The 26149-nt window shown below is 40.6% G+C and overlaps 1 protein-coding gene across 10 annotated transcripts in view; it reads left to right on the top strand.

Moving 5' to 3' along the window:
- KIF21A (kinesin family member 21A) overlaps positions 1–26149 on the top strand; it is a 152638-nt gene that overhangs the window by 3828 nt on the left and 122661 nt on the right. The window contains exon 1 of one of the 10 annotated variants that reach the window (XM_030583204.1): positions 3652–3787. The exons of the other annotated variants lie outside the window; for them this stretch is intronic. Within the exon in view, the coding sequence (XP_030439064.1) occupies positions 3711–3787 (77 nt within the window). The 5' untranslated portion in view covers positions 3652–3710. Of the gene's footprint in view, positions 1–3651; positions 3788–26149 lie in introns of those variants that run through there. 10 annotated transcript variants of the gene reach the window in all.

Genomic DNA, 26149 nt, shown 5'->3' with positions numbered 1-26149 from the left:
GCTCCGGGGCTGATTTAAAGGGCCCGGGGCTATGGTTGCTGTGGGGAGCCCTGGGCCCTTTAAATCCCTGCCTGAGCCCCAGCGGTAATTTAAAGGGACCAGGGCTCATCACAGCAGCTGGATAACTGGGCCCTTCACCGTCAGAGCTCCAGCGTACCGGACCAAAACCGATATAATGCGGTCTCACCTATAAGGTGGTGAGATTTTTTTGGCTCCTGAGGACTGCATTATATTGGGGTAGAGGTGTATATGGTGAGCAGGCTAGTAAAAGTGAATTCAAAAAGGCAACTTAATTAAAAGCAGCAAAGAATCCTGTGGCACCTTATAGACTAACAGACGTTTTGGAGCATGAGCTTTCGTGGGTGAATACCCACTTCCTCAGATGCATGGGTATTCACCCACGAAAGCTCATGCTCCAAAACGTCTGTTAGTCTATAAGGTGCCACAGGATTCTTTGCTGCTTTTACAGATCCAGACTAACACGGCTACCCTCTGAAACTTAATTAAAGACATCTTTTGTGGCTCTGGGATAAATTTTAAATACTACACAGTAGTCTCATAATCAGCAAACACCTTAATCCTCCAAATCTCAGTGCAGTTTGATAATGAGGGATTACACCCATCATTCTTTCTACCTACGTCCCTTGGAGTGTTAATTCTTCATGCACTAGATTTATCTCTCTGCTCTTAAGAGTTCTAAGAGAAGCCATTCTGATCCAGGTTTTTTAGATGGACACAATATCAGTAACTACATACAGAACTTCATTTTAAGTTCTCTTTTCAGTATTTTGAAAGAAGAGTATTTCAGCTAATGACAGTACTTACTCAATTTTGCAGGGGCAGTGTGACTTCAGTGAGTTTCAGTTGACTTTGAGGATCTGCCTTGGTGCAGCAAATTGCAGAATTGGAGCCTTAATTAGTTTTATGAATGTTTCTGTGACTGCTTGCTGTGTCATAGTACCATATATATTTGTAAATGGGATGAGATAGCAAAGGTAAGGTCTTTAAAAGGCACATTTGCATAGAAGCTGGTGCAGAAAAGAACATGCCCATGTTTACTTTATACCAATGATTCTCAAACTTTTGTACTGGTGACCCCTTTCACATAGCAAGGCTCTGAGTGTGATTCCCCCCCCCCCAATAAATTAAAACATTTTTGTATATTTAATACCATTATAAATACTGGAGGAAAAGCGGGGGTTGGGGTGGATGCTGAGAGCTTGTGACCTCCCCTTGTAATAACCTCACACCCCCATGTGGGGTTCTAACCCCCAGTTTGAGAACTTTTTGGATGTAATATAAGGTAAAATGTTTACTAAACTGTTTTTCCACAACTAATAATGAAATAAAGTGAAGTATAACATGCTGTAGTATGATAGAAAATGATCTTTTCTTTCCAATTATCACTACTTTTAAACTATCCTCTTGCACAGTAATTGCTTCAGAGTTTTTTGCATAATTATTGGGTAGTGAATGATGTACCAGATATTCCAGTTTAGTGAAGCATGAGAGCTGCAAGTATTTTGGCAGATAATCCTATAACGAATGTTAAACTCTGCAATCCAGAAAAAAATCTTTCACTATTGTCAGCTTCCACTGAAAGAGGCTGATTTACAATTTTGATGATTATGTGCAACTTTCACAAAGATCTTTACTTTTAGTCTGTGTTACCATGGCTGTGTTCAGTTGTCACGCATGCTTGTTTTCAGTTAAAAATCATAAAGTCCCCTTAATAATCTAATCATGACTATTTTTTAGTGTAAAAATTACCTTTTTGTGACTGTGGAACTGCTGAAATGCATTTTTGAATGCCTTTCTCACGTATGAAAATTAATCTACTCTATCTTCTGTGTGGAGTAAGCTATGAAGTTCATAAAAATTTTTCATGGTGGAAGAAAGATTTTGCCCAATATGGATTTCTCAAAGAAAGAGAGGGACTAAAATATATATTCCAAATTACCAAAAACAAGCATTGAAGACAAAATTTTACTTAATTTTTCTGTTTGGCCCTGAGTGCCATTGTTATCTAATCAAAGTGACATAACTAAATATTGTATGTCAATTACTAAACCGGGTACCTAGTTTCATTCAGTTTCAGGAATGCTGCTCAAGCCTAGCTTGATAAGAGTGAGCAAATAGATTATCTAAATAATTAATCTGCATATTTTGAACTGGTTCATTGGTGTACTATTGATTAATACTGTTACCAAGTTAGTCATGTGTCTCTAACATCTTTTGTAAGAATATTGGTCATTAACTTCTTAAAAATATATCTCCAACTTTCATTTTACAACAAAGAGCTTTTCCACAGGGCTTTTCTTTTGGAGGGAAGCATTTCATCCCAATATTTCTGTGCAGGGGAAACACTTCTAATGCTACTCCCTACCATTTTCTTTTCCTCCTGCCATTGTCTTTTCCCTTCAGTTCACATCCAAATTCTTTTCTCCCCGCTAGATCTCATCACCTCAACACCCCCTCCCTCTTTTTTCCCTCTTCCACCTGCCCCATCTAACTGTGTCTAGTATCTGTGGGGTTTACTGGGAGTAATTTCCCCCCCACCTCCCCGATTCCCTGTGGAGCTACTCTCAGCCTCTCTTCTGGCAACTGTGCTCAGAGCAGGAGAAGAGGGAGTTAATTCCCTTTGGGTATGTCTAGACAGCAAAATATAATCCGGGACTCTATGACCTTGCATGGTGAGGGGGTTCTAGAGCTCAGGCTACAGCCCGAGCTGGAAGTCTGCATAACAAGGAAACAACCCCACAGCCCACACCCAAGTTGGCTGGCACAGGTCAGCTGCGGGTTTCTCTTTGCTGTGTAGATATACCCTTTGTGGCCCAGGAGCATATTTCCATCGCTATCAGCAAGGGGGAAAGCAAGTCACTTCCACAAAGAGTAGCAAGCAGTACGTTGTCTGCCTGCAATCATCCTTGACATGGAAGGTAAGAAGAAACTAATAGAGGGGAGTGACCTAGTTAGATTGAGGGTTGGGGGGCCAAAGAAGGGGAAGCTGCAATATGTCCGGCGAGAGATTACTTAGTCATGGACAAGAACTTTTGTGGTAGGAATGAAAAGGGAGGACAGGATTTGGTGAGAGTTTAGAGATGGGGTAGGGAGAACAGGAAAGAGATGAGGTTGCAGGGAGGACAGAGGAGGTGAAAACAGTGATGGGGAAAAGGAGGGATTTTTATGTCGTATTGAATTTCTAAGAGGAGGCATCAAAGGGGTACTTGGCAGAAATAGGAGGTTGGGAATTGGATAGGTTTGGGAGCTATTGTAGAGATGATAGTTGAAACTATGAATATGATGAAGCCTCTTGGGAGGGAGAATGTAAACATGAAGAAGAGAGCGCTGGGAACAGCTATGGAGAAGGATGAAGACCCTCCCAAGGAAATGTGGAATAAGCAGTTGGAAAGGTTTGAAGAGAAGCAAGAAAGCATCGAACAAGCTTGAGCAGAAGAGTGTACTACTTTGAAGCTGGCATATAAATTGAGGAAGATTTGTAGAGGCAAAAGGTCCTTGAACTTGCCCAGGGGATGGTGATTAGTAACTCTTGTGACTTGAAACAAGAGTGAGAGATGGGAATTCTTGGTGAGTATCATCATTTTTGGTCTTTGACGATATCAATAGGGCCTTGGTCATTGGAGAAGTAGGTGAGAGAGAGCACTGAAGTTGAGAAGTGGCACTGAAGCTGTTGGAATCAAGTGTAGAGAATGGAGACTGCAGAGCGGATGGAAGAGGAAGTTTACTTGGCTGCCGGATTTTTCTTTGGCATTCAACAGAGTAGGAGGTGAGTGACCAGAAGCTGTGTAGTGCATTCATTGGCGGACAGCAAATAGAAAGATGGATCAGAGGTAACTAAAGGGAGAGTTGAATGATAAGAGTGAGTGATGAATGGATGGGTGGTGAATAATATTAAAGAGCATTGTTTGGTAAAGATCAAGTTAGTAAGTACGAGTACTGGTCTGGAAGTAGCAGCCAAACAATGAAGTTAAGGAGAGGAAGTGAGGTCCTGAAGTCACATGTCTTTGTCATGTCATTGTGGAAGTTGCAGTCATCCAGAATAAATGTGGTAGGCATGGGAAGAATGTTAAGAGCCAGGCTTTGCAGTCCAAGGACAGTGAGGAGCTAGAGGGATAAGTGACAGAGATCAAAGGAAAGAGAGGAGAGAAGAGGAGAATGTGTATCCTTTGTGTTGTCTTTGATTTGTACTTTTATTGCCTGTGCCTGCAAATATGCCTTCTGTCACACCACTGCAACAGTGCACATGATTGCTACTACTTCAGCTGTGGAGATAATCATTCATGCCTTCATCTCTTTTTCTCCTTAAGAAGTGCCCTCCCTCTGTCCCAACTGTTCAGACTCCAGCAAGTGATCACTGCTTCCTGCCTTCTCATGATTCAGTTCGAAAAGTGCCTTACAGGGAGTTCAAGGGGACTCTAGTGTATGTTATCTGTCAGCAAAACTTAATGTTCACTGAAACATTGAACTTAAAATAGATTTATATCTGGAAATTTCTCCTCATAATAGAGGAAGGAATATCTAAAGTATAGCAGTTTAGTAAAAACATATTATGGCCCCCTGCCCTCATTCTGATGTTTGAAAGGGGAGACAAGGTTAGACTTGTAGAAGGAGCATGCTGATCTTTGAGTCGGTCCAGGAGCAGAGACTTGCATAGATCATTCAGTTGGCTGCAGCATGAGTTCAGAGTACATTATTTAATTTTAGGAGCCAGTTACAATGCAGTTATTGTTTATACAGTGGAACTGATTAATATCACAAACCTCATTATTGGAACTACTCCTCTCATGGCCCCACTGCTAACATGACTAACTGGTTCCATTGTGTCTTTCCTCATACTTGCTCCCAAGCCTTTTTTCTGTGCAGAATCCTGTGCCAGGCACTGCCATGCCCTCCACCTTTCATCCTTTGGGTCCCTCCTTAAAATAAACTTCTTTCAAAGACCTGTAAGCCCTAGTTCTTGCCCCTCCCGAACAAATGTCAAATACATTGGCTGAAGAGGAGAAAGACAACAGAAGACACTCAAGTCATATTTGTGGCACGATGTGTTTGAAGCACTCTTGCTTGTTGCTGTTCTACTCCTGCCTTGCCCTATGCTTAAAATCAGTGAGCCCATTCATGGTAGTAAAGAGAAGCATGTATACAAAGGGTTGCAAGATGGTAGCCTTTCAGCTGTACATTGTAAATTTACATAATCTCTTCAGGGCAATGACCTTGACTTCATTCTTTGTCTGTACAGTGCTGTAGCATGGTCTCAGTTGATCTGCTGAGCCGCTGGGGGTGGTGGGGAGTTGCTGCCTCACTGAAAGGCCCTGGTCACATCTCTCTGTCAACGGGAAATAGCAGAGGGAGGTGGGACATCACAGTTGCATGACACGGGAGCACTGGCCAAAGCCTATGGCCTGCCTCTCAGGCAGCAGATTGCTGGCCAGAGTCTTTGACGCACCCCCTCAGGCAGCAGTGCACCAGCTAGAGTCCTTAGCACTTTATCAGGCTTCTGCTACCCCAAGGCAGGGTGGCATGGGTAGGGGAATGAAGGCCTACCTGACTCCACTGCGCTCCAGCCCAGGACCCTGACAGTGGTAGGGCATCCTGCCACTGAGTCAGTGGGGATCTGTCCACAACACACTGACCAAACACTAACTCACCGCACTGTCCAGTTCCACCCCTGGGCTACTTTGTACCCAGCCTCTCCAGTGGGTCCCTCTGGTTCCTCCAACTTGTTGGGGTATTCAGCTGCCAGTAGCTCCAGCTAACCCTCAGTATCAGGCTCACTTGGGCTCAGGTTGCTGCTCGGCTCTTCCAGTTCCTCCGGGTTCTCTGCAGCCGGCAGTTCTGGTAACCTGAGTCCCTCCTCTGGGTCAGGTTTTCCCTGGTCCAGGGCATCTTCTCATTCAGGAACACAGTCCACAGGGAGCAGCCTGTGTCTGTCTCCCTCCCTGATGCTCCCCTCACTGGGCTAAGGGCCCTGCCTTTTGTACTTCCTGTTCCACCCCTCCCCTTCTGGGGGATGGAGTAATCTTGGCCTGACTCCGCCCACTCAGGCTGAGAAAGTGGCTCCTCACCCTCTGGTCTGGAGGGAGACCACACTAGCTCCCTACAAGCACCAAGCATACATGTACTGTGTAAACTGTCCTGCAAGGAGATAAACAATAGAAATGAATGGTACTGACTGTCTTCAACCAGAAAGGATATGTGACTTTCTCTTTATCTGATAATCTTTATTAAGTAGTGACATACATATGTGGCAAAAGCCCATAATTTCTTAGCAAAAATTGCACACTGGTTGCCAGCAATGAAATTCGGTAGTCTCAGTAGATATGCCCACAGTATGTACATACTTCTAAAGACAGAAATATATCCACCAATATTAAACACCAATGTCAAGTATCACCAAGAACTACTTAGGGGAGGGGTGTGTATGTGTTTAAAAAAAAAAGAACCACCATACAAGAAGAAAATATTAACGCATAATATTTTTCATTTTTTCTTTCCTGTAAGCTCTGCTATGTCTCCTCACTTTCAAGGGGCCGTATTTAATATTGAATTTTTGCATCCAAGAGCTTCTGCTATCATGAAAATATTTAAGCATAAAAAACCTCCCAAAACATTATAATAGACTCACCAACATATTTGCATTTTAGCACAAAAAATGCACACCGCCATCTGCACCAAATTTAACAGTCATGTTTTACCCTATGAGAGTTGATCATCCATTACTTACATTGCTTGGGGCACACGGAAGTCAATGGTTGTGCTTTGCTGTGAAATGAACGTGAACTCACTCTATGACTGAAGGACAGGAAATAGTAGTTTGACTTTTCTCCTTTTATGACTTCCGCAGCTAAAGTTGGATCATATTTTTTTATCTGCATGCTCAGCATATGCTCAGCAGTGTCAGTTCCTTCATTTCTCTTGAAGTGTATTTTTAGGGTGAGATTTTATAGTTCCTAAGGAAGTTAGGGGAGTTGTGTAACCTTAGTGCCTTTGAATATCTCACCCTTCCTTAATACTCTTTATTTTTATTTTCTGAGGAATATTCACATTTTTATTTATTACTCCAAATACTGCCTTACTAGTATACTGTCCACTTCAGACTTGGTGAGCAAAAATTCAGAAACAACTTGTACATTGTTGAATAGCTAAACAGTAACTTCTGTTAAGAATTTGTGAAGCAAGTGTATCTGCATTCCTTTCCCACATAGCCTCACCTCTGTTGCTTTTAGGATATTTTATTGTGACTGGAATGGTGCTATTCACCGGTCAGCAGTGCTTCCTTGTGGCTCATCTGTGGAATTAGCTTTACCACCTAGTCTGATACCCCTTCCTGAAGTTCCTTTGTCCCTCAGTACTTGGTCGCTTCTCATGCACTAGAAGCAGCAGCACTGTCCTCTTCATATCAGAGCCCTCCAGCTAATGCTTTGTCTACACTATGCGTTTAAACCGATTTTTAGCAGCGTTAAACCGATATAACGCTGTGCCCGTTCACACAACGAGGCCCTTTATATCGATATAAAGGGCTCTTTAAATCGGTTTCTGTACTCCTCCCCGACGAGAGGAGTAGCGCTAAAATCAGTATTACCATATCGGATTAGGGTTAGTGTGGCCGCAAATCGACGGTATTGGCCTCTGGGCGGTATCCCACAGTGCACCACTGTGACCGCTCTGGACAGCAATCTGAACTCGGATGCAGTGGCCAAGTAAACAGGAAAAGCCCTCAAAATTTTGATTTTTCATTTTCTATTTGCCCAGCGTGGAACTCTGATCAGCACGGGTGGCAATGCAGTCCCAAATCCAAAAAGAGCTCCAGCGTGGACCGTACGGGAGATACTGGATCTGATCGCTGTATGAGGAAACAAATCTGTTCTATCAAAGCTCCGTTACAGAAGACGAAATGCCAAAGCATTTGAAAAAAAACCACTACAGGCTACACAGTGCTGCGTGACAAGCGTAACGGGAATCCAGAGACTCAAATGGCCGCTCATGGAGGAAGGGAGAGAGGGAGGGAGGGGGTACTGAGGACTCCAGCTATCCCACACTCCTCAGCAGTCTCCGAAAAGTATTTGCATTCTTGGCTGAGCTCCCAATGCCTGTAGGGTCAAACACATTGTCCGGGGTGGTTCAGGGAATAGCTAGTTAATTTACTTTACCCCCCTCCACGTGAAAGAAAAGGGAAAGAAATATTTTCTTGACGACTTTCAGTGTCACCCTATGTCTACTGAATGCTGCTGGTAGACACGATGCTGCAGCAGTGAAGAGCAGTATCCGCTCCTCTCCTCTCCCCTCCACGGTGGCAGACAGTGCAGTAGGACTGGTAACGGTCCTTCTTATCAACCCGTGAGTGCTCCTGGCTGGCTTCGGGTGAGGCTGGCCGGGGGCACCTGGGTGAAAATAGGAATTATTCTTGGTCATTCCCAGTAGATGGTACAGAGCGGCTGGTAACTGTCTTCATCATAGCAACTGGGGCCTGAGCTCCATCATCCCCCTCCCTTTCCTGTGTAAAGAAAAGATTCTGTACTGCCTGGACTGTCACAGCAGCGACATGCTGGGCTCCTCTTCCGCGCACCGCTTAATGTCCTGCCTGGACCGTCATAGCACCGGGAGGTTGCCTCCCCCTCATTTTATCTCACTAACAAGTCACTGTGTCTTTTATTCCTGCATTCTTTATAACTTCATGACACAAATGGGGGGGACACTGCCACGGTAGCCCAGGAAGGTTGGGGGAGGAGGGAAGCAACGGGTGGGGTTGTTGCAGGGACACCCCCCCATGAATGGCATGTAGCTCATCATTTCTGTGGGATCTGACAAGGAGCAGCTGTGCTCTCTGATACACTGGTTCTCTAGTACACTTGCCCCATATTCTAGTTAGGACTGACTCTATTTTTAGAAACCATAAAGGAGGGATTGACTCGGGGAGTCATTCCCAGTTTTGCCTTTGCGCCCCCGGCCGATCTCAGCCAGGGGCACCCATGATAGCAGGAGACAGTACAGAAGGACAGATAAACGTCATCTCATTGCCAAATTACAGTGGCAGCAGACGGTACAGAATGACTGATAACCGTCTCTGCTATCATGCAAAAACAAATGAGTGCTGCTGTATAGCACTGGAGTATCTCCTCTGTCCGCGGCATCCAGTACACATACGGTGACTGTTTAAAAAAAAAAAAAAAAAAAAAAAAGGCTGAACGGGCTCCATGGTTGCCGTGCTTTGGCGTCTGCCAGGGTAATCCAGGGAAAAAGGGCGCGAAATGATTGTCTGCTGTTGCTTTCCCGGAGGAAGCAGTGACTGACGACATTTACCCAGAACCACCTGTGACAATGATTTTTGCCCCATCAGCTGCTGGACTCTCAACCCAGAATTCTAAGGGGCGGGGGAGACTGCGGGAACTATGGGATAGCTATGGAATAGCTACCCACAGTGCAATGCTCCAGAAATCGACGCTCGCCTCGGACCATGGACTCACACCGCCGAATTAATGTGCTTAGTGTGTCCACGTGCACTCGACTTTATACAATCTGTTTTATAAAACCAGTTTATGTAAAATCGGAATAATCCCGTAGTGTAGTCGTAGCCTAAGTCACATTGAAGTTCTCTCCCCTTCTGGGGTATTGGAAGGACTTTGAGGCAAACTGTCCCAGCTAATCCATTCCCTGTTGCCTGGTCTGTCCCCTAGTGGCTGGTAGGGGAACCCCAGCCCGCTTGCTACACCAGTACAGGTCTGTCTTATCTTACACTGGGGTTAAGTTCCTCAGTCAGCACGGAAAGCGAAAATCGCGTATAGTCAAAATTACATTGAGTGTAATGGCGGGCGGAATTGCCCGCACTACAGAAACAGTATTTAAATTATTTTTCTCTTTGTTTTGTTTTGTTTTTGCCAACCACGTAAAGCTGAAATCGTGCATGTTAAATACGCCTAAGATGCGACAGATCTGTATCCAGTCCAGGGAACCTCAACCCAACAGTTCTGGGCTTTACTCTTCCAGTCCTCACTGCCCCTCCTCTGGATTGTTTCTTATGCTCCCCTTACACCTTCTTCCATGTATTAGGGAGTGCAGGTTTCCTCCCCCAGCTTGACAACTTCCTGTCTTTATAGATCCTGCTCCTCCTCCCCCCAGCTCGACTTCATTTGCAATTAGGACCTAGCACTCCCTTGGTTTCCTCCAGTGGCAGCCTAAGGTTAAATGACCTAATTTCCCCTTCAGGCTTTGTGTGGGGTGGACACCCCACCACATTTAAGTATAGCAGTTGCTGTACATTCAGAGATGTTCACTGGTGTTCTAGCTTTTATGTCAGGCTGTCCCAGTAGTAAATAGGCATGTCAGGGAAAGGTGAGCTCCTGTGGGTGCACTTTCATCAACTGCTGAAAAGGTTTAGTCTATCTGTGCTGGCAGGGCTCTTGCAGCAATGAATTCTTTCTTCGGTAGTACAGCACCTTTCTGAAATAGTTGGCAACACCAGTGTATAACTGACAAAGCAAAATAAGAGACTTTCTCTGAATGGGACAACAAATGAATTTGGCTAAAAAACAAATGCAAACAATACTTAAAGCAATAAACTCAGAACAGCAGTAACAACAGTATGACTTCTACCATTCTTCTTTTGTGCCCTTCTCCTTTGCCATTCATCCAAAGTTCTGTTTTTATTCTTGGCTGACTAAAACTTTTCTAAATGTGGTGTTTTGATAAAAGCTGTCAAGGATTCATAGGGCCCAGTCTACTTCTCGTTGCACCAATGAAATCCTACTGAAATCACTGCAGTTGCCCCAGCATGACTGAAGGCAGAAGTGGGGCCTGAGCTTTCAAGCGTGTTGTTATGGTGATGGCATTAAACAAGAGAACACTGTAAATGGAGGACCCTTGAGGGGTATTTCACATATGAAGTAATTTGGTAATGAGCGGGGAAGAACTTTTTGAACAGTTTCCTAAAGGAGGCTTGTATGTTAGCCTGGGGATTTTTTAAAGGGCATACAATATTTTCTAGAATTTTGTTTTTTAAAAAGTTGTGTAATTATTAATGCTATTTAAAATTTTGCATCTAAAATGTTTCCCTACTGATGGTCAAAGGCTGCCCATGCATGCAGTCTCAGAGGCCATAAATGCTGCCAAGCTGCTGCAGTTCTGCTATGGGGGTGATGGGAACAGGTGTAGTCCATGGAAAGGCCACTGTGCTATGCAAATCCCTCTGTACTGCAGAGCTTGCTCTGTGATACCTCTGCTGAAGCATGATTAGGGCTGGTAGTAAAGATTCAGGCCATGTCTACACTAAAGGGAAAAGTCAATCTAAGCTGCACAATTTGAGTTACGTGAATAGTGTAACTCAAGTCGAGGTAGCTTAGATCTACTTACCGCGGGGTCCACACTATGCAACATCAACAGGAGATGTCCTCCCGTCAACTCCCTTTACTCTTCTCGATTAAGTGGAGTACAGGAGTCGACGGGAGAGCAATTGATGGCTGATGCATTGATTGCCGCAGTGCTGATCCTCCGATAAGTGTAGATAAGCCCTCGGAGAGCAGTGCAAGGATACAGCCTGTGGTTGCTGCTCCATGTGGATGTAAACACCCTCCAGTAAAGTGATGTTTCGTCTAGGAAAATAAGTCATGTTCTCCCCCTTGGATTGATCACAACCAGCTAACACATTTTAGCTGACACAGTTTTAAACAGGACTTTGCACTTGGTTTAGACAGGACATGTCACTTTTATAAATATGTTATCTGGGGTCATGGTCAGACTCGGAGGGGGGGGAGCCTAAGGTTAATCATGACCAGCTGATATGTTTTAAAACACCTGTTTTCCTAGTCTAGACATAGCTGTTGGAGAAGGTAAACTGAGAAAGCGATTGATTATAGCATACGAGCTTGAGTTTTGGAAGTGGAGAAGTTATACAGCCATTCCACAGCACACAGCTGGATTGAGGTGAAAGATTTTCCTCCAATTCCTTTTGGACAATTTGTGTATGGAAGGGAAGAGAGAGGAGTTGCTGTATTTGGCCCCGAAATATTTTTTTACTCTTATGTACACATTCATTTGTTGAATTTCTGGGCTGTTGGAATGATTATAGTTATGATTTATTTGTCTTAAGAAAACAAAGCATTTATGCATTTTTTGTCATGATTTTTTTTTAAAAGGAAAAGCCTGCAAGACTGCATTGATTTCACAAACAGATTTTAAAGTAAAATATCTGACAAACTTGGGCCTGCCACCCTTGACTGTGTTACATTAAGCATCCTTTCCTTAGCTGTCCAAACCCATTGAACAATGATAAATGTCTTCTGTGTGTCTCATCTGCAGGTCCAAGTGACACAACAGAGTAAGATGATAGCACTTAATGGTTCTTAAATGTTAGGAAACTCAATCTATAAAAAGTGAGGTTGAATTTCTCCTACTATACCATAGGAAATATAATTTTGGAAAATACTTGTCTCTCCCCCCCCCCATCCCCATTGTTTAACAAAATGGTCCTTTCAGTCTGACCGTGGTAATTTTTGAAAAATGTGTTTTATTCACATATTAAAGTAAACGGGTTTTGCTGCTGCTCGGACAGTGTTTTTAAATAAAATATTCCACAGTACCCTAGAATTCTTACTATGATAGCCTAACATATTTCAACAGAAGGAACTGTATGCAGTTTCAAAATATTAACGGAATAGTGTGTTACATTTGGAGCATTATCCAAGTTCTGATACAATACCATATATAATATTGATACAGACAATCTTCTAGTCCAGCTGTGGTAATGGGAATATATATTATTCTTATGGGGCTATCATTTGAAAACAATCATTCAAATCCAATAAAGTTAGGTGTTCTAATGAAAATTAAAAAAATTATTAAAAAGAGCTCGTAGGCTGTTTAAAGTTAACCTTTGGAACGGTCTGCCATAGGATTGTATTGAGGTATTTAATTTATTATTAATCAATGTCTGTAAAGAGTTATATACATGAGTATAATTGGTTTAAAAAAATGGATCCATTTTTATTAAAAAGAATAGCGACTGTTATTGGTGGGATAAAATTAATAAACCCACCAGTCCTTGGGTTTCAGGTCATATGCTAAGCCCACGCAGGCTCAGGAATAAATTTCCCCTATTACATAACCTTTTGGTATATACTTTAAGAGGTAGAGGAATTGGGACAAGCCCCTTTTTGTGAAGCATTGGATTTTGTCCAGTGGGTTGTCTGACTTTCTGAACCATTGGTCTGTTCTGGTATGGCAATTCTTATGTTTCTGTTCTTGAGGGTGAGGGAAGATGAAGTGGAAAAGTGTAGTAACATACTTTATTAGCTTCATTTCTTTAAAAAAGGAAGTATAAACGTGAATAAATCTCATTACCTTTGTTGTAACCCAGTAGTTCTCAACCTTCCCCATGGTGGGACCCCTTTCCATTTAGCAATAAGAAAGAGCAGTGTGATTGCTTCTCTTGAGACCTCTTTGCGACACCCTCAGCGGTTGTGACCACCTCTGAAGCTGAGAACATCTATTTTAGAACTTTGTAACAGGCTGTCTGGAGATTCAGACAGGCATCACTGGATCAATTTATGCTCAGTTCACTTATTTTTGGTTATTCCTACAACCATAAGGGCTAGAAATGTAATTTTTTTTTTAAAAGAAGAGGTAAGAAAGTGAGAGAAGGGAGAGGGTAATTACACGTCCCTAGCTAAGGGCTCCTGTTGCAACCCTTGTCCTCTACCTATTCTTCTCCTAACCCCTTTTCCACATATCCTGGTTCATTGTAATTTCTTGCTTTGTTGTCGCTGGATTATGCTGTAAACTCCTATGGGAAAAGACTTGGCTGCAGAGTGCCAGAAACACCTATGGCACAGTATAAATAATAAATAATACACAATCAAAAGAAAAAACCAATTATGCTAAAAACCTCTGATAATTAGTTGTTGGCTCCTAAGAAAATGTGTGCCCTGTGGTAATTTCTATCTGTTTAAAAATTACTTATGGTAGTAGACATAAATAAGGCTTTCTGGTTTGTATGTGTGTTTGAGCAATAGCTTGGCTGCTGTGCCCAAATCATGCCTCTCTGTGGTGCACAGGAAAAAAAAACAGTCTGATATTTTCATGATGAGCCGCAGTTCTCAACTGTGCATTGCTTCAGTTTTCATGGAATTTCAAACTCTTAATTGTCTTATTGTGTTTTATTTTAATTATATTTGAAAGCATTGGTTCTAGGCCCTGATTCTGCAATGTGGTGTATGTGGATAGCCCATTGTGTCAGTTTGCTTCTGAGGAGGCTTTGTCCATGCACCTCACGTGGCAAGATTTGGGCCTTTATTGACAACATCTAAGCATCACTGAAACATTCTTTTTCAAGTAAATTTTAATCATTGTGACAGTAAATAATGAAACAAAGTTCTTGGTTCATTGAATTTTTACATTCTGAAGAGGTTTTTTTAATGAACAAAATACCTGAAACATTTGGAAGTTTAGAAAATCTCTTCAAGAAAATAAACAAAATATTAAAATATCTTCTGGAGGGGGTAGGAAGGAAGATATCTGTTAATATATGTATGTTTTAGATATGAGAAAAGGAGGAAAGATTTGCATTAAACCATCTGTGGAAAAAAAGTGGGTCACAGAGCAAGTCACCTGTCTAATCCATGCTGTATAGGTGTATTTCTGTCTGATTTAATCAGTCAACCCATTACTCATGAACAATTGAATTGCCATTTTGACCTTCGTTAGCTGTACTATGAATTCAGCAGAAGTGGATTGGTATTCAGTGAGCTCTAAAAATTACAGCTGAGTTAGGACTAAACTAGCATTGACAGGTAAATTGTTGGTGTTCAATTATGCTGGTATTTAAATATGCTTTTTCTTAAATTGGTCCGAAAGGTTTTAGATTCGTGTTGGGTTGGAAGTGACCTACATTAACTTGTCATCTGTTCAGCTCCCTATATTAGCTCTGATTTTCAAATTGTAACCATAAATGCAATTTATCATTAGTGAACGGATGGGCTTTTCACTGTTCTTTAAATGTTGACAAGTTAAGCTTCATTCAGACCAACAGGGGAAGGAAACTCCTGAGTCCCGGGCTTCAGTCTTTACTGTACATTTTCAATCTTAGAGACTGAAAGTGATAACATTATTGATCTGAGCTGTTGTGGTTGCTGAATGGTCAAAGAAGTAGCTGGTGGCTTGGATTTGATAAATCAATATCAACCAATGTCTTGGATGGCAAAAGTTGTGGGCTTGATGCAGAAATTACTGAGGGAAGTCTTATGGCCTGTTTTGTGCAGGAAGTCACAGCAGGTGATCATAATGGTCCCTCTTGGCCTTAAAAAACATGAATCTAGATGCTTTGAGTAACCAGACAGCATCACTTATCCCTTGTCAGAATTGAGCCTCAGTCAACTCCTTCTCATCCATGCTCTTACGTTGGCTAGACTGTGAAATGCTGTCTAGGTTTGATGAAAATGGAGAATTGGCACTTATGTAGCAGTTCACATTTCAAAGTCAGAGTTTAAACATTATTCAGAATAGTAAGGTGCACAGATTTGCCAACGAGTCTTCAGTCTGCTTATAGCTTAGGAGTTTTGTTCCATCTTCACTGTGATAGGAAGGATGGATAAACCTCCCTGATGCAGAGCTATGAGATCTTTGAATTTAAATGAGTCAAGGTCTGGAAAACCTGCCTTTCAGCGAGAGACTTATAGAGCTCATTCTATGTGGTCTATCAAAGAGCAGGTTATGAGGTGACAGAGAACTCTAGCAGATAAAGGCATAACAAGATCCAGTAGTTGGAAGTTAAAGCTAGATAAGATGCTTATAGACCAGATAGGACAATTAAGGCCTTATGAAGAAAAGGCACAGCATCAACTTCCTAGAGCTGCAAGTTATCTGGAATTACCTAAAAGCCCTGACACCGTCAATATCTAACAGAAACATTGTAATTATAGCAAACCTTTAGTTTGTCATGATGTTTCTGAACAAACAAGGGGGAAACAGGACACTCTGTTATCAAAATGAAATTTACATCCTATTGAAATGGGCAGCCCTCCATCTGTGCAATGTACCTCAAAGGGAAAGGCAAAGTGACCTTGGATGGCTAAGCAGACAGAGAAGATTGGATAGAATAGGGCCTATATCCAGAGATGAAGGTTGGCAAGATAGCACTGGAACTCATGCATTCTTGTCTTTAGAATGTGGCAGAGTTAAATATGGTTGTTAGGTCATTGAAAAACACAACACTGCCTAGAATTCTGATGTCCAGACTTCCTGCTTGGTGGCTGTGACAGGTTGCGTCACAGAAACCCCCTTTGGACTGGCACTTGATATGGTGGGACTACCTCTGAGCCTGTTTTCCCTGGCAGATTGGGACTTCAGTTCCTTGCCTGGTTGTGCCAGACACGCTAGCCTGCTACAAACGTAGACCCAGGTCTGAACCACGTCCACCAAAAGCTTGCAGGCTTAACTGAAAACAGCCTAAGAAGTGCTCCTGTCTCCAGCACCCAGATACCCAGTTCCCAATGGGATACAAATCCCAAATAAATTGGTTTTACTCTGTATAAAACTTATACAGGGTAAACTCATAAATTGTTTGCCCTCTATAACACTGATAGAGATGCACTGCAGTTTGCTCCCCAGGAATTAATACTTGCTCTGGGTTAATTAATAAGTAAAAAGTGATTTTAAGTGGTTCCAAGTAATAAAACAAAATAAAGCAAATTACCAAGCAAATAAAATAACACACAGAAGTCTAAGCCTAATACAGTAAGAAACTAAATACAGGTAAATCTCACCCTCAGATGTTCCAATAAGCTTCTTTTACAGACTAGACTTCCTCCTAGTCTCGGTCCAGCAATCACTCACACCCCTGTAGTTACTGTCCTTTGTTCCAGTTTCTTTCAGGTGTCTCTTTGGGGTGGAGAGGCTATCTCTTGAGCCAGCTGAAGACAAAATGGAGGGGTTTCCAGAGGATTATATAGTCTCTCTCTTTCTCTCTGTGTAGAATCACAGCTACAAGATGCAGTTTCGGAGTCACATGGGCAAGTCACATGTCCATGCATGACTCAGTTCTCTATAGGCCGATGCCATTGCCCACATGTTAGCTGAACTTTCCCAGGAAAGCTCAGATGTGGATTGGTGTCTTTCACTGTTCATTGTTAGTTTTGAATAACCCCTTCACACTATGTTGACCAAATCTGTCTTATGTGCTTCTTACAGCAAACACATTAAATACAAGCATAGAGCTAACACTCATAACTTCAGATAAAAATGATACATGCATACAAATAGGATGAATACATTCAGTAGAATATAACCATTGCAAAGATATGTTAACATGGCATATGTAGCTTAAAACATATTCCAGTTATGTCATATTTACATTCATAAGCATATTTCTATAAAGCATTATGCAATGTCACAGTGGTATCATAAGTATCAGACTATTACCACTGAATAAGAACTGACCTATCCTACACATACAGTGAATGAAATATTGGTATTGGGTTTGTTTTGTTTTAAACCTTACAAAAAACTATAGTTGCTCTGTCTCGCTATGTTGACTTGAAGGGTGTTTCATGATAGATGTGATATTGCTGCCAAAGAGACATTTGGAAAACTCCCTCCTCCCCCGACCCTATTGCCACAGTATTTGCTAATCACCTTTTGCCTGCATTTTTCCTTTTGCTTTTTAAGTTAATGTATTCTTTTGTCCAAAGCTGACTAATGAGAATGCTTGATCCCAATCCTCTTTTGTAAAGTCCCTTGTGCATTTATAGACTATTCTGCCCCCCCAACCATCATGTCTTCAGAATAAACCCGACTACTTTTCTTTTTGTCTTTTATGATTTAAATGTCAAATATATGTCTCTCAACTCTCCTTTTTCGCTAATACAGTAGTACAACAAACTTGCAAACTCCTAAAGCATTTTGAATGGAGGTGTGAACCCCTTTGGAAATCTTAGACATAGTCTGCAGATCCCCAGGGGTATGCAGACTACAGGTTGAAAACCACTGATCTATAGGGTAGGTGCTTTTAATGTATATATTATTAATTGAATTTAAATATAATTGAATTTGAATATAAACATTTAACAACATACAGATGCTAATATATTTTAATTTGAAGAAATATTTTTGTGTATTTATTTTTAAATTGTTTTTCCTTAAGTCACTTTTATTGCTTTTCCCCTGTAGTTTGAAAATTTTAGTACAGGCATCCTATCCAGCTTTGCTAATTAATGAAGACCTGGCCACGGCATGTTTGATATTTCAGCATTGGACTGCCTCCAACCACTGAGTGCCAAATGCTTCAGACTGTAAGGTGTGTTATTCTGATGGCAAGAAATCCACCAAAATCATTTTTGATATGATCCAAGTCAAATTAGAACCCAGTGGTCTGGAGATTAATGGATTAACCTCAGTGCACTGCACAGTCCTTCTGCGTTAATTTATCTGGTATGTAGTATTGTTTAGGGTAGAATTTAGAGGTTTAGGGCCTCCTTATGTTTCAGTGATGGAATCCTCATTGATGGAGATTTTTAAAACTAGACTGCATAAACACTAGAAGAGAAACCATTGGGATTAATCATGCATTGACTAAGGGATGGGCTGAGCAGTCGCATACTAGAACATAAGAACAGCCATACTGGGTCATAATAGGGTCCCTCTAGCCCAGTATCCTGTCTTCCGACAGTGGCCAATGCCAGGTGCCTCAGAGGGAATTAACAGAACAAGTAATCATCAAATAATCAAACCCCTCTCGCCCATTCCCAGCTTCTGGCAAACAGAGGGCTAGGGACACCATCCCTGCCCATCCTGTCTAACAGCCATTGATGGACATATCCTCCATGAACTTATTTAGGTTTTTTTTTTTTTTTTTTTTTTTTTGGAACCCTGTTATAGTCTTGGCCTTCACAGCATCCTCTGGCAAGGAGTTCCACAGGTTGACTGCATTGTGTGAAAAAATGTTTCCTGTGTTTGTTATAAACCTGCTGCCTATTAATTACATCTGGTGACTCCTAGTTCTTATGTTATGAGAAGGAGTAAATAACACTTTTCTCCACACCGGTCATGATTTTACAGACCTCTATCCTATCTGCTCTTAGTTGTCTCTTTTCCAGACTGAAAAATTCCAGTCTTATTAATCTCTTCTCCTATGGAAGTTGTTCCATACCCATCATAATTTTTGTTGCCCTTTTCTGAACCTTTTCCCATTCCAATATATATATATATTTTTTTTTTGAGATGGGGCGACCACATCTGTATGCAATATTGAAGATGTTGACATACCATGGAGTTATATAGAGGCAATATGATCTTTTCTATCTTATTATCTATCCCTTTCTTAATGATTCCCAACATTCTGTTCACTTTTTGACTGCTGCTGCACATTGAGTGGATGTTTTCAGAGAACTATCCACAATGACTCCAAGATCTCTTTCTTGTGTGGTAACAGCTAATTTAGACACTATCATTTTATGTGTATAGTTGAGATTGTTTTTCAGTGTGGATTACTTTGGATTTATCAACATTAAATTTCATCTGCCATTTTGTTGCCCTGTCACCCAGTTTTGTGAGTCCCTTTTTTATCTCTTTGCATTCTGCTATTACTGAAGTAATAGTTGCCAATGTATGATGAAAATGAATAGACAGATGACCCGAATCTCTAATTTTCTGTAAATCTGTTGGAAAAGGACTGGAGGAGAGTCTTTTGGCTTCAGGCATCTGTTCTCTCAACATGTGTATGCTGCTTCATTGAACGTCATTGTGCATAGAGAACTCCTGATCACCAACCGACAGTAGTGGCCGGTAGATGTTGCGGCATGTGTCACCGTGAAGCCCTGTTACACTTTGTCTTCCAAGTTCTGTTTCTTAACATGTGAACAAATGTTTAGTCTTGGGAACATGTGCTATGTGGTGAATTTTTGTTTTTTTTTTCCTTATGTAAAGTTCTGAGTAGTAGAGGGAGCTGTTTGAGCAGTGAGAGAATTTGTTTTCTGCTTTGGCCTCTGATCAGAGTAAGTTCTTGAGGCAGAGTTGCTCCTTGGAATGACATTTGTGTTGGGCTAAAATTCCTGAAAGAAGGGATAGCTTGAAGTATATATAATTCTACATCTGATATGTTTTATTTACCCTCCACTGCAAAGCTGAATTGCAAGGCTCTAGATATGTGCTGTAACTCTGCAGAGGGCCAATACTGGTGTTGGAAGAAGGGGTTACTTATAATCTTACTATGCGTTTGTCCAGTATCTAGCAGATTGGGGCACCCATTCTGTGTTGCTCTACTAGGCGCTGCTGTAATACAAAACATTAGAGAATATATCCCACAATATCTGCTTGTACTATGTATCTTAGCATTGACATATTCTTAACTTAGAAATCACTCCAAGGACTGCTTTATATAAACAAAGGGTAGATGTGGTACAACAGCATATCTACACTGCTGCTTTATTATGGTGAGAGAGACTGATTAGACTTACATTTGTCCCTACTGTTCACTTTCTGCTCTTTGCTTAGGTAACTTCCGCAACACGGTGTTTTGAACGGCATATAGTTAATGATCTCTTGTTCTATAAATTCATTATTTTATTCTATGAAAGGTAATGTCTAGGGGCTTGTGCACATCTGCTTCAGGACACCTAAAATACTCAGGATACCCTACCCTTGCTCCCTGGACATGGACTTAGCCAGCAATCTATAGTTTTGTTACTTCCTAACTGGACTTCTTCAGCACAGTCTTCCTGTGGTTGAATTCAAAACTCATGTGGAAGCATCAGCTGCTTTATTGCACAATGACTCTTCCAAGTGAAACAGACTAAAAAGAACATATCTCACCAGTGCTGTGCATGCTTTCTTGCTCCCAGTCCAATTTTGTTTTGGTTACAAGGTGTTAACTATGATATTGGCTAGGCTTCAGCTATTTCAGAGATACTTTATTTTCCCCACACACAATACCAGCAATGATTGTTGGTGATACTGAGCCTGACAGTCCTGACAATGAAATCCTTGGGAATTGGAGGCAGGAGGTTTTAGATCACTGCTTCCTGCAGCTCCCATTGGCCAGGAACAGCAAACTGTGGCCACTGGGAACTGTGAGTGGCCATACCTGTGGATGCTCAGGTAAACAAAATGTCTCGTGCCCCACCAGGGGGTTACCCTGAACAAGCCACAAACCAAGTTTGGGAACCCCTGTTTTAGATGAAGGCATGTAGGCTGTGCAGTTCTCAGTTGCTGCTGATTAGAGTGAGTCTAGGTTTTGCTATGTCTAGCATGCTTTGAAAGACCCTTTTCTTTGCACACCCTTTCATCAACAATTGAGCTGTAAGATGGCCCAGCGTCAGCTTCTTGGAAGACAGTCACCAAAATGATGCCATTCGTGCTAGCTGCCATAACCAGGTGGAAGTGGCAAGTCTAGGTACTATATTAAGAGAAAATTTCTTGACCATTGTTTTTTTTATATTTGGCATCTGGACACTATGGTGATGGGTGGTTTAGAGAAGTGTAAGTACACTGAATGTCTTTATTCATAGATCTTAAGGCCAGAGGGGACCATTAGATCATCTAGTCTGACCTTTTATATAAACAGGCCATTGAATTCCACCTGGTTACCCCTGTATTGCGCACAATAACTTGTTTGACTAGAGCATGTTTTCCAGAAAGGTATCTAGCCTTGGTTTGAAGATGTAAAGTGATGGAGAATCTAACATTTTCCTTGGTAGTTAGTTCCAGTGGTTAGTCACCCTCACTGTCAAAAATGTGTGCCTTACTTCTAATTAGAATTTATCTGGCTTCAGATTCTGGCCGTTAGTTCTTGATTCATTGATCTATAAATGGTTAATCTTGAGAAGAATATCAGTGGAATATGTGATTTTTATTTTTTCCTATGAATGCTGCTGATTAGTCATGTGATCTAGCTTATATTAGAGCAACATTGCAGAAGCACTTGGGTTGATGAGAGCTTTGTATTTCTACAAAACAAAAGTCCAAGTGATAAGGCACTGGCAAAGTCTATAGGTGAAACCATGAAGAAAACATACTGTCTCTAGGAGATCCTTAAAATGACATCATCTGGTTGAGAAATCATGTTGGGGGAAAAAATTATTTCCTGACCGTATGTTGCAAACAACACTTCAGATTGTTAAAACTATAAGATCTGTAATTACTACTCTATTTTTTTTTTTGCTGTTTGCTTGCTTTTAACATTTTTTTTTCCAGCTTCAGCAATGAAAATGCTTGTCTTTGATTTTTCACATGCTAGAACAATGTAGCAATGTGTGAATTGCAAATATTACAGAATGGTAATTTTAAAAAGAGCAAACAAACATGGAAATATTTCTATTAATTTTAGATTTTGTAAAAGTTTATACTTTTACAAATATAAATTTTAGGCAAAATTTTACTTGATAATGACCCTTCAGATCTTGTTTCTTTCATTCTAAAAGTGAAACGAGATCATTAGCTTAACAAAAATTGGGTAAAACTTCTTTGGAAGATATATGCTATCATTTTAATTTGCAATGCATAAGATTTTGTTTGTTTAAGGAAGTAGGGATTCTTCTGGGTTTTTATAACATTGTATCCCTTTTAAGGGATGTTCTTTAGGGTGAACAAGATACATCAATCAATTTTAATAAAATAAGGATTTTAAATATCTGCTAAATTGCTATAGGAAATATTTCGGAAAAACACATTTTGTTACATAGCTGTTAAAGGACAATATTGTGAACGTTGAAAACCGGACAGCTAAATGTCCAGGCCTTTGTTATTGCAGTGGGATTGTCAATTCTTTGAAGCGAGCACTTCCTCTTAGCACCCTAACCCCTGTCTCAGCCTTACATTAATGGCCCTGCATACAATTTCCCCACCCAAATGTGGCCCTCTGGCCAAAAAGTTTGCCCACCCCTGTTCTAGCATATGTGTAATGTGCCTCAGGTGGCATGTGACCAGGATTTGTCACTGAATTTGGTCCGCTGGTTGGATCCTTAGCTTCTGAAGATACAGTATTGTTATTGAATTGAGATTGTGTGTGTTAGGTGTTTACGTATGGGTGTAGTGGAACGTGATGATACTTGGAGTTTAGGGTTGTGTTGGGCCTAGCTATTACTTTAATTTAAGATTTCCTAGTTTTTTAGTGTTTCTGGAGCAAATGTAGCTCTTTAATTGTTAGGGGATATGGATATATGTATCTCAGCCAGTTATAAAAACGATCTGTCTCATAGGTTTGTACAGTGTCTAGCTCAGTGGAGCTGTGGCCTCTAGGCACTGCTGTAATACAAATAATAAAATTATATTAATTTGTTTCCTCTGTCCACACCCATGTTTCTTGTCATCGTAAGCAATGAACCTGCAAAGAGTTACATGGCTGTTTAACTTTACACACTGTGTGAGTAGTCCCATTTAAGTCAGTGGAATGATAGGATCCAGGTTCCAACAGTGTAAAAAGTTATGTAAGTTTATGTAAGTCTTTGAAAAAATTGAGGCTTTACATAGTAAGCCCTTTGAGGCAGGGATTGTAATTGTCTCAGTTATTTTTACAGTGGTCCTGAGGTGCTGCAATATAAATATATAATGATCATAGCTGTTGTAAGAAGGTGGATTTTTGTTTTAAAAGTAAAACTAAGTGTTTTAATAGTGTCTGTGCTTGCCTCCCCCAAATACATGAGCCTTTGATGAGCTCTATTGTGCAGCCAAGCCACAAGTAATTTGCATGAATGGCCTCTCACAGCAGCTGGGAAATGTATGATTTTGAACTATTATGTGCCAGAAAGAGCTGATTCAGTTGTGTCCTAACAAAGAAATGGGTTTCGACCCTGAAGGAACTTGTCTGGACAGACTTTTCTGTCTTTCCCCAAGGAGATGCAGTCAAGCATTCAGCAAATAGAAGAAATCCCAGGATCAGGTGTTGATGCTTTTGTGTGAGCTGGAGCTGAGAGAGACTGGCAGAGCACTGAACAGGCCAGCAGCTGTGCACATAAGGGAAGAATTGTTCCAGAAATGTATGCAGAAAAATAGCTTTGCATGTCTGAAATATAAGATATTAACATAAACAGATTGAGAAAGTTTAATTGAATTAAGTAATAAAGTTATGAAAGAGATGCACTTGGAAGGATTAGATTGTTTTTGGTAAATGTTGGTCAAAGTCGAGTTCACCATACACACACAAACCAACAAAAATTTCCAAATAAGAAAGTAAGTAAGAAAGAAAAATGTTGCTTGAGAACTTATTAATGTTTGATTTAAGGATATTTTTACCATGTATATTTTAACGTGATGTTGACAATTTTTGTTTTAATGGTTATAAAGTTTTAATCTCAACAGCTTCTGTCTTTAAATAACTATGGCCTGACTCCCCACATAATGTCCTGCTACTCTGCAAATTGAAGTAGGTAAAATATAAAAAAATGCTTAAAAATAAACATAGATATTGTACTTTGAAATTATAACAAAAATAATTCTGCCAAGCCTACGTATACACAAGTTTTAAACAAACCTTGTTAATAGTATTCCAGTTTTATCTGGCTTTCTGATTAATTGTAATTCTGATTTAATCTGAAAAACTGAAACAAAATAAAAGACATGCAGTCTGCAGATTACTAGAGTTGTGGCTGAAACAGAATGTATTCTGTCTGTGGTAGTATAGGTTTCAGTTTTATAAAACAGACATAAAATAGCTGAAAGAGAGGCAGTTATTTTTAGGATTTATTTGCAGTACATGTTTCATGGGTTAACCATGTACTAGATTCATTAATTTGTCAGGCTACACCACAGTATACTTATGATTGCCTGCTGTTGAATAGACTTCATAGTGATTTGTACTAAAGTTAAAATCTTGTCAAGTTATGTTACCAACAATATATTTGTTAGCGATGTTACCTAGCTGCAGATTGTTCAAGCCCACTTTACAATATCTGAGTTGTAGTTATAATTAGAGAATGATGGTATCTAGGTTCCCACAATGACCTCCAGATCAGATTTGCTCATTCTAAACTGTCCCCACGTCCACACTACAGAATAAAATCGAAATTAATAAAATCGATTTTATAAAACAGATTTTATAAAATCGATTTTATGCGTCCACACTAGGGCACATTACTTCGGTGGTGTGCGTCCATGGTCCCAGGCTACCATCAATTTTTGGAGCGGTGCACTCTGGGTAGCTCAGTAAAAGAATGGGACCAATAACTTCGATTTCCGTCCACACTAACCCTAAATCGATTTAGTAATGTCGATTTTAGGGTTACTCCTTTCGTTTAGCTAGAGTACAGAAATCGATTTTAAGACCCCTTAAAATCGATTTTAAGTGCCTTGTAGTGTGGACGGGTACAGCGTTAAATCGATTTAACGCTGTGTAAATCGATTTAAGGCTGTAGTGTGAACCTGGCCTGTATGTCAAAGCAAGACTTTTCTAATTGCCAGCAGTGGATATTCAACCATCAGAAAATCAAGCCATTCTTTCTACTTCACACATTATCAGTAGTCAAGAATTGGAAATTGGCCTGTAGTTTCATTTATGAGGCAGAAGAGAATCTGTTTTCTCTCTCTGTTAAGACTCATCAGTGCTGATGCTAGTGGCACCTTAGGATTTTTGTCAGTAAATTGATTAGATATTTGTATGGAGCTTGCATATGCATTATCAGTGTCATCTTCTGACCATAACCATGTGCTTAAATGCCTGTAGATCGATTTTTAAATAGTCTACTTGTTTTAGTCAGCTTGATTCATTTTCCTGTTCTTGGCATAATTACGGCCAGGTGCTCTATCAGTTTGAGCTGGCAAAAGGAACCTAAGGTCAATGACCTTGGCAGAGAGGAGGGCTAGAAAGGAGGAACAAGTCTCACAGTAGAGTTGGTCAGAAAATGCTTAGTCTCTTCCCAATGGAAAATTTAGCCACAAATGGAAAAACATGAATTTTTGTGAGAAATTTTAGACGAAAATATAATCTTTTTTCAAAAAAAAATTCAAATTATAAAAAAAATTCAGCCAAAAAAGTGTTTTGAGCCAAAACGTTGACATTTTCTGTAGAAAGCAAATGCTTAAAAATTGGTAATTTAACCAAACATGCAATTTTTCTGTTGACAAAAAATTTCCATCAAAAATGTTTCATCAGCCCAAGCTTCCACCTTTCCTCGGTAGGCCCACGAAAGCCGCCACTCAGACTGGTGCTCCGAGAGTG

The sequence above is a fragment of the Gopherus evgoodei genome, chromosome 1 (assembly GCF_007399415.2).
Source record: "Gopherus evgoodei ecotype Sinaloan lineage chromosome 1, rGopEvg1_v1.p, whole genome shotgun sequence".
Classification (NCBI taxonomy): domain Eukaryota; kingdom Metazoa; phylum Chordata; order Testudines; family Testudinidae; genus Gopherus; species Gopherus evgoodei.
The sequence above is the reverse complement of the archived record's forward strand: the minus strand, read 5'-3'. Positions and strand labels throughout refer to the sequence as shown.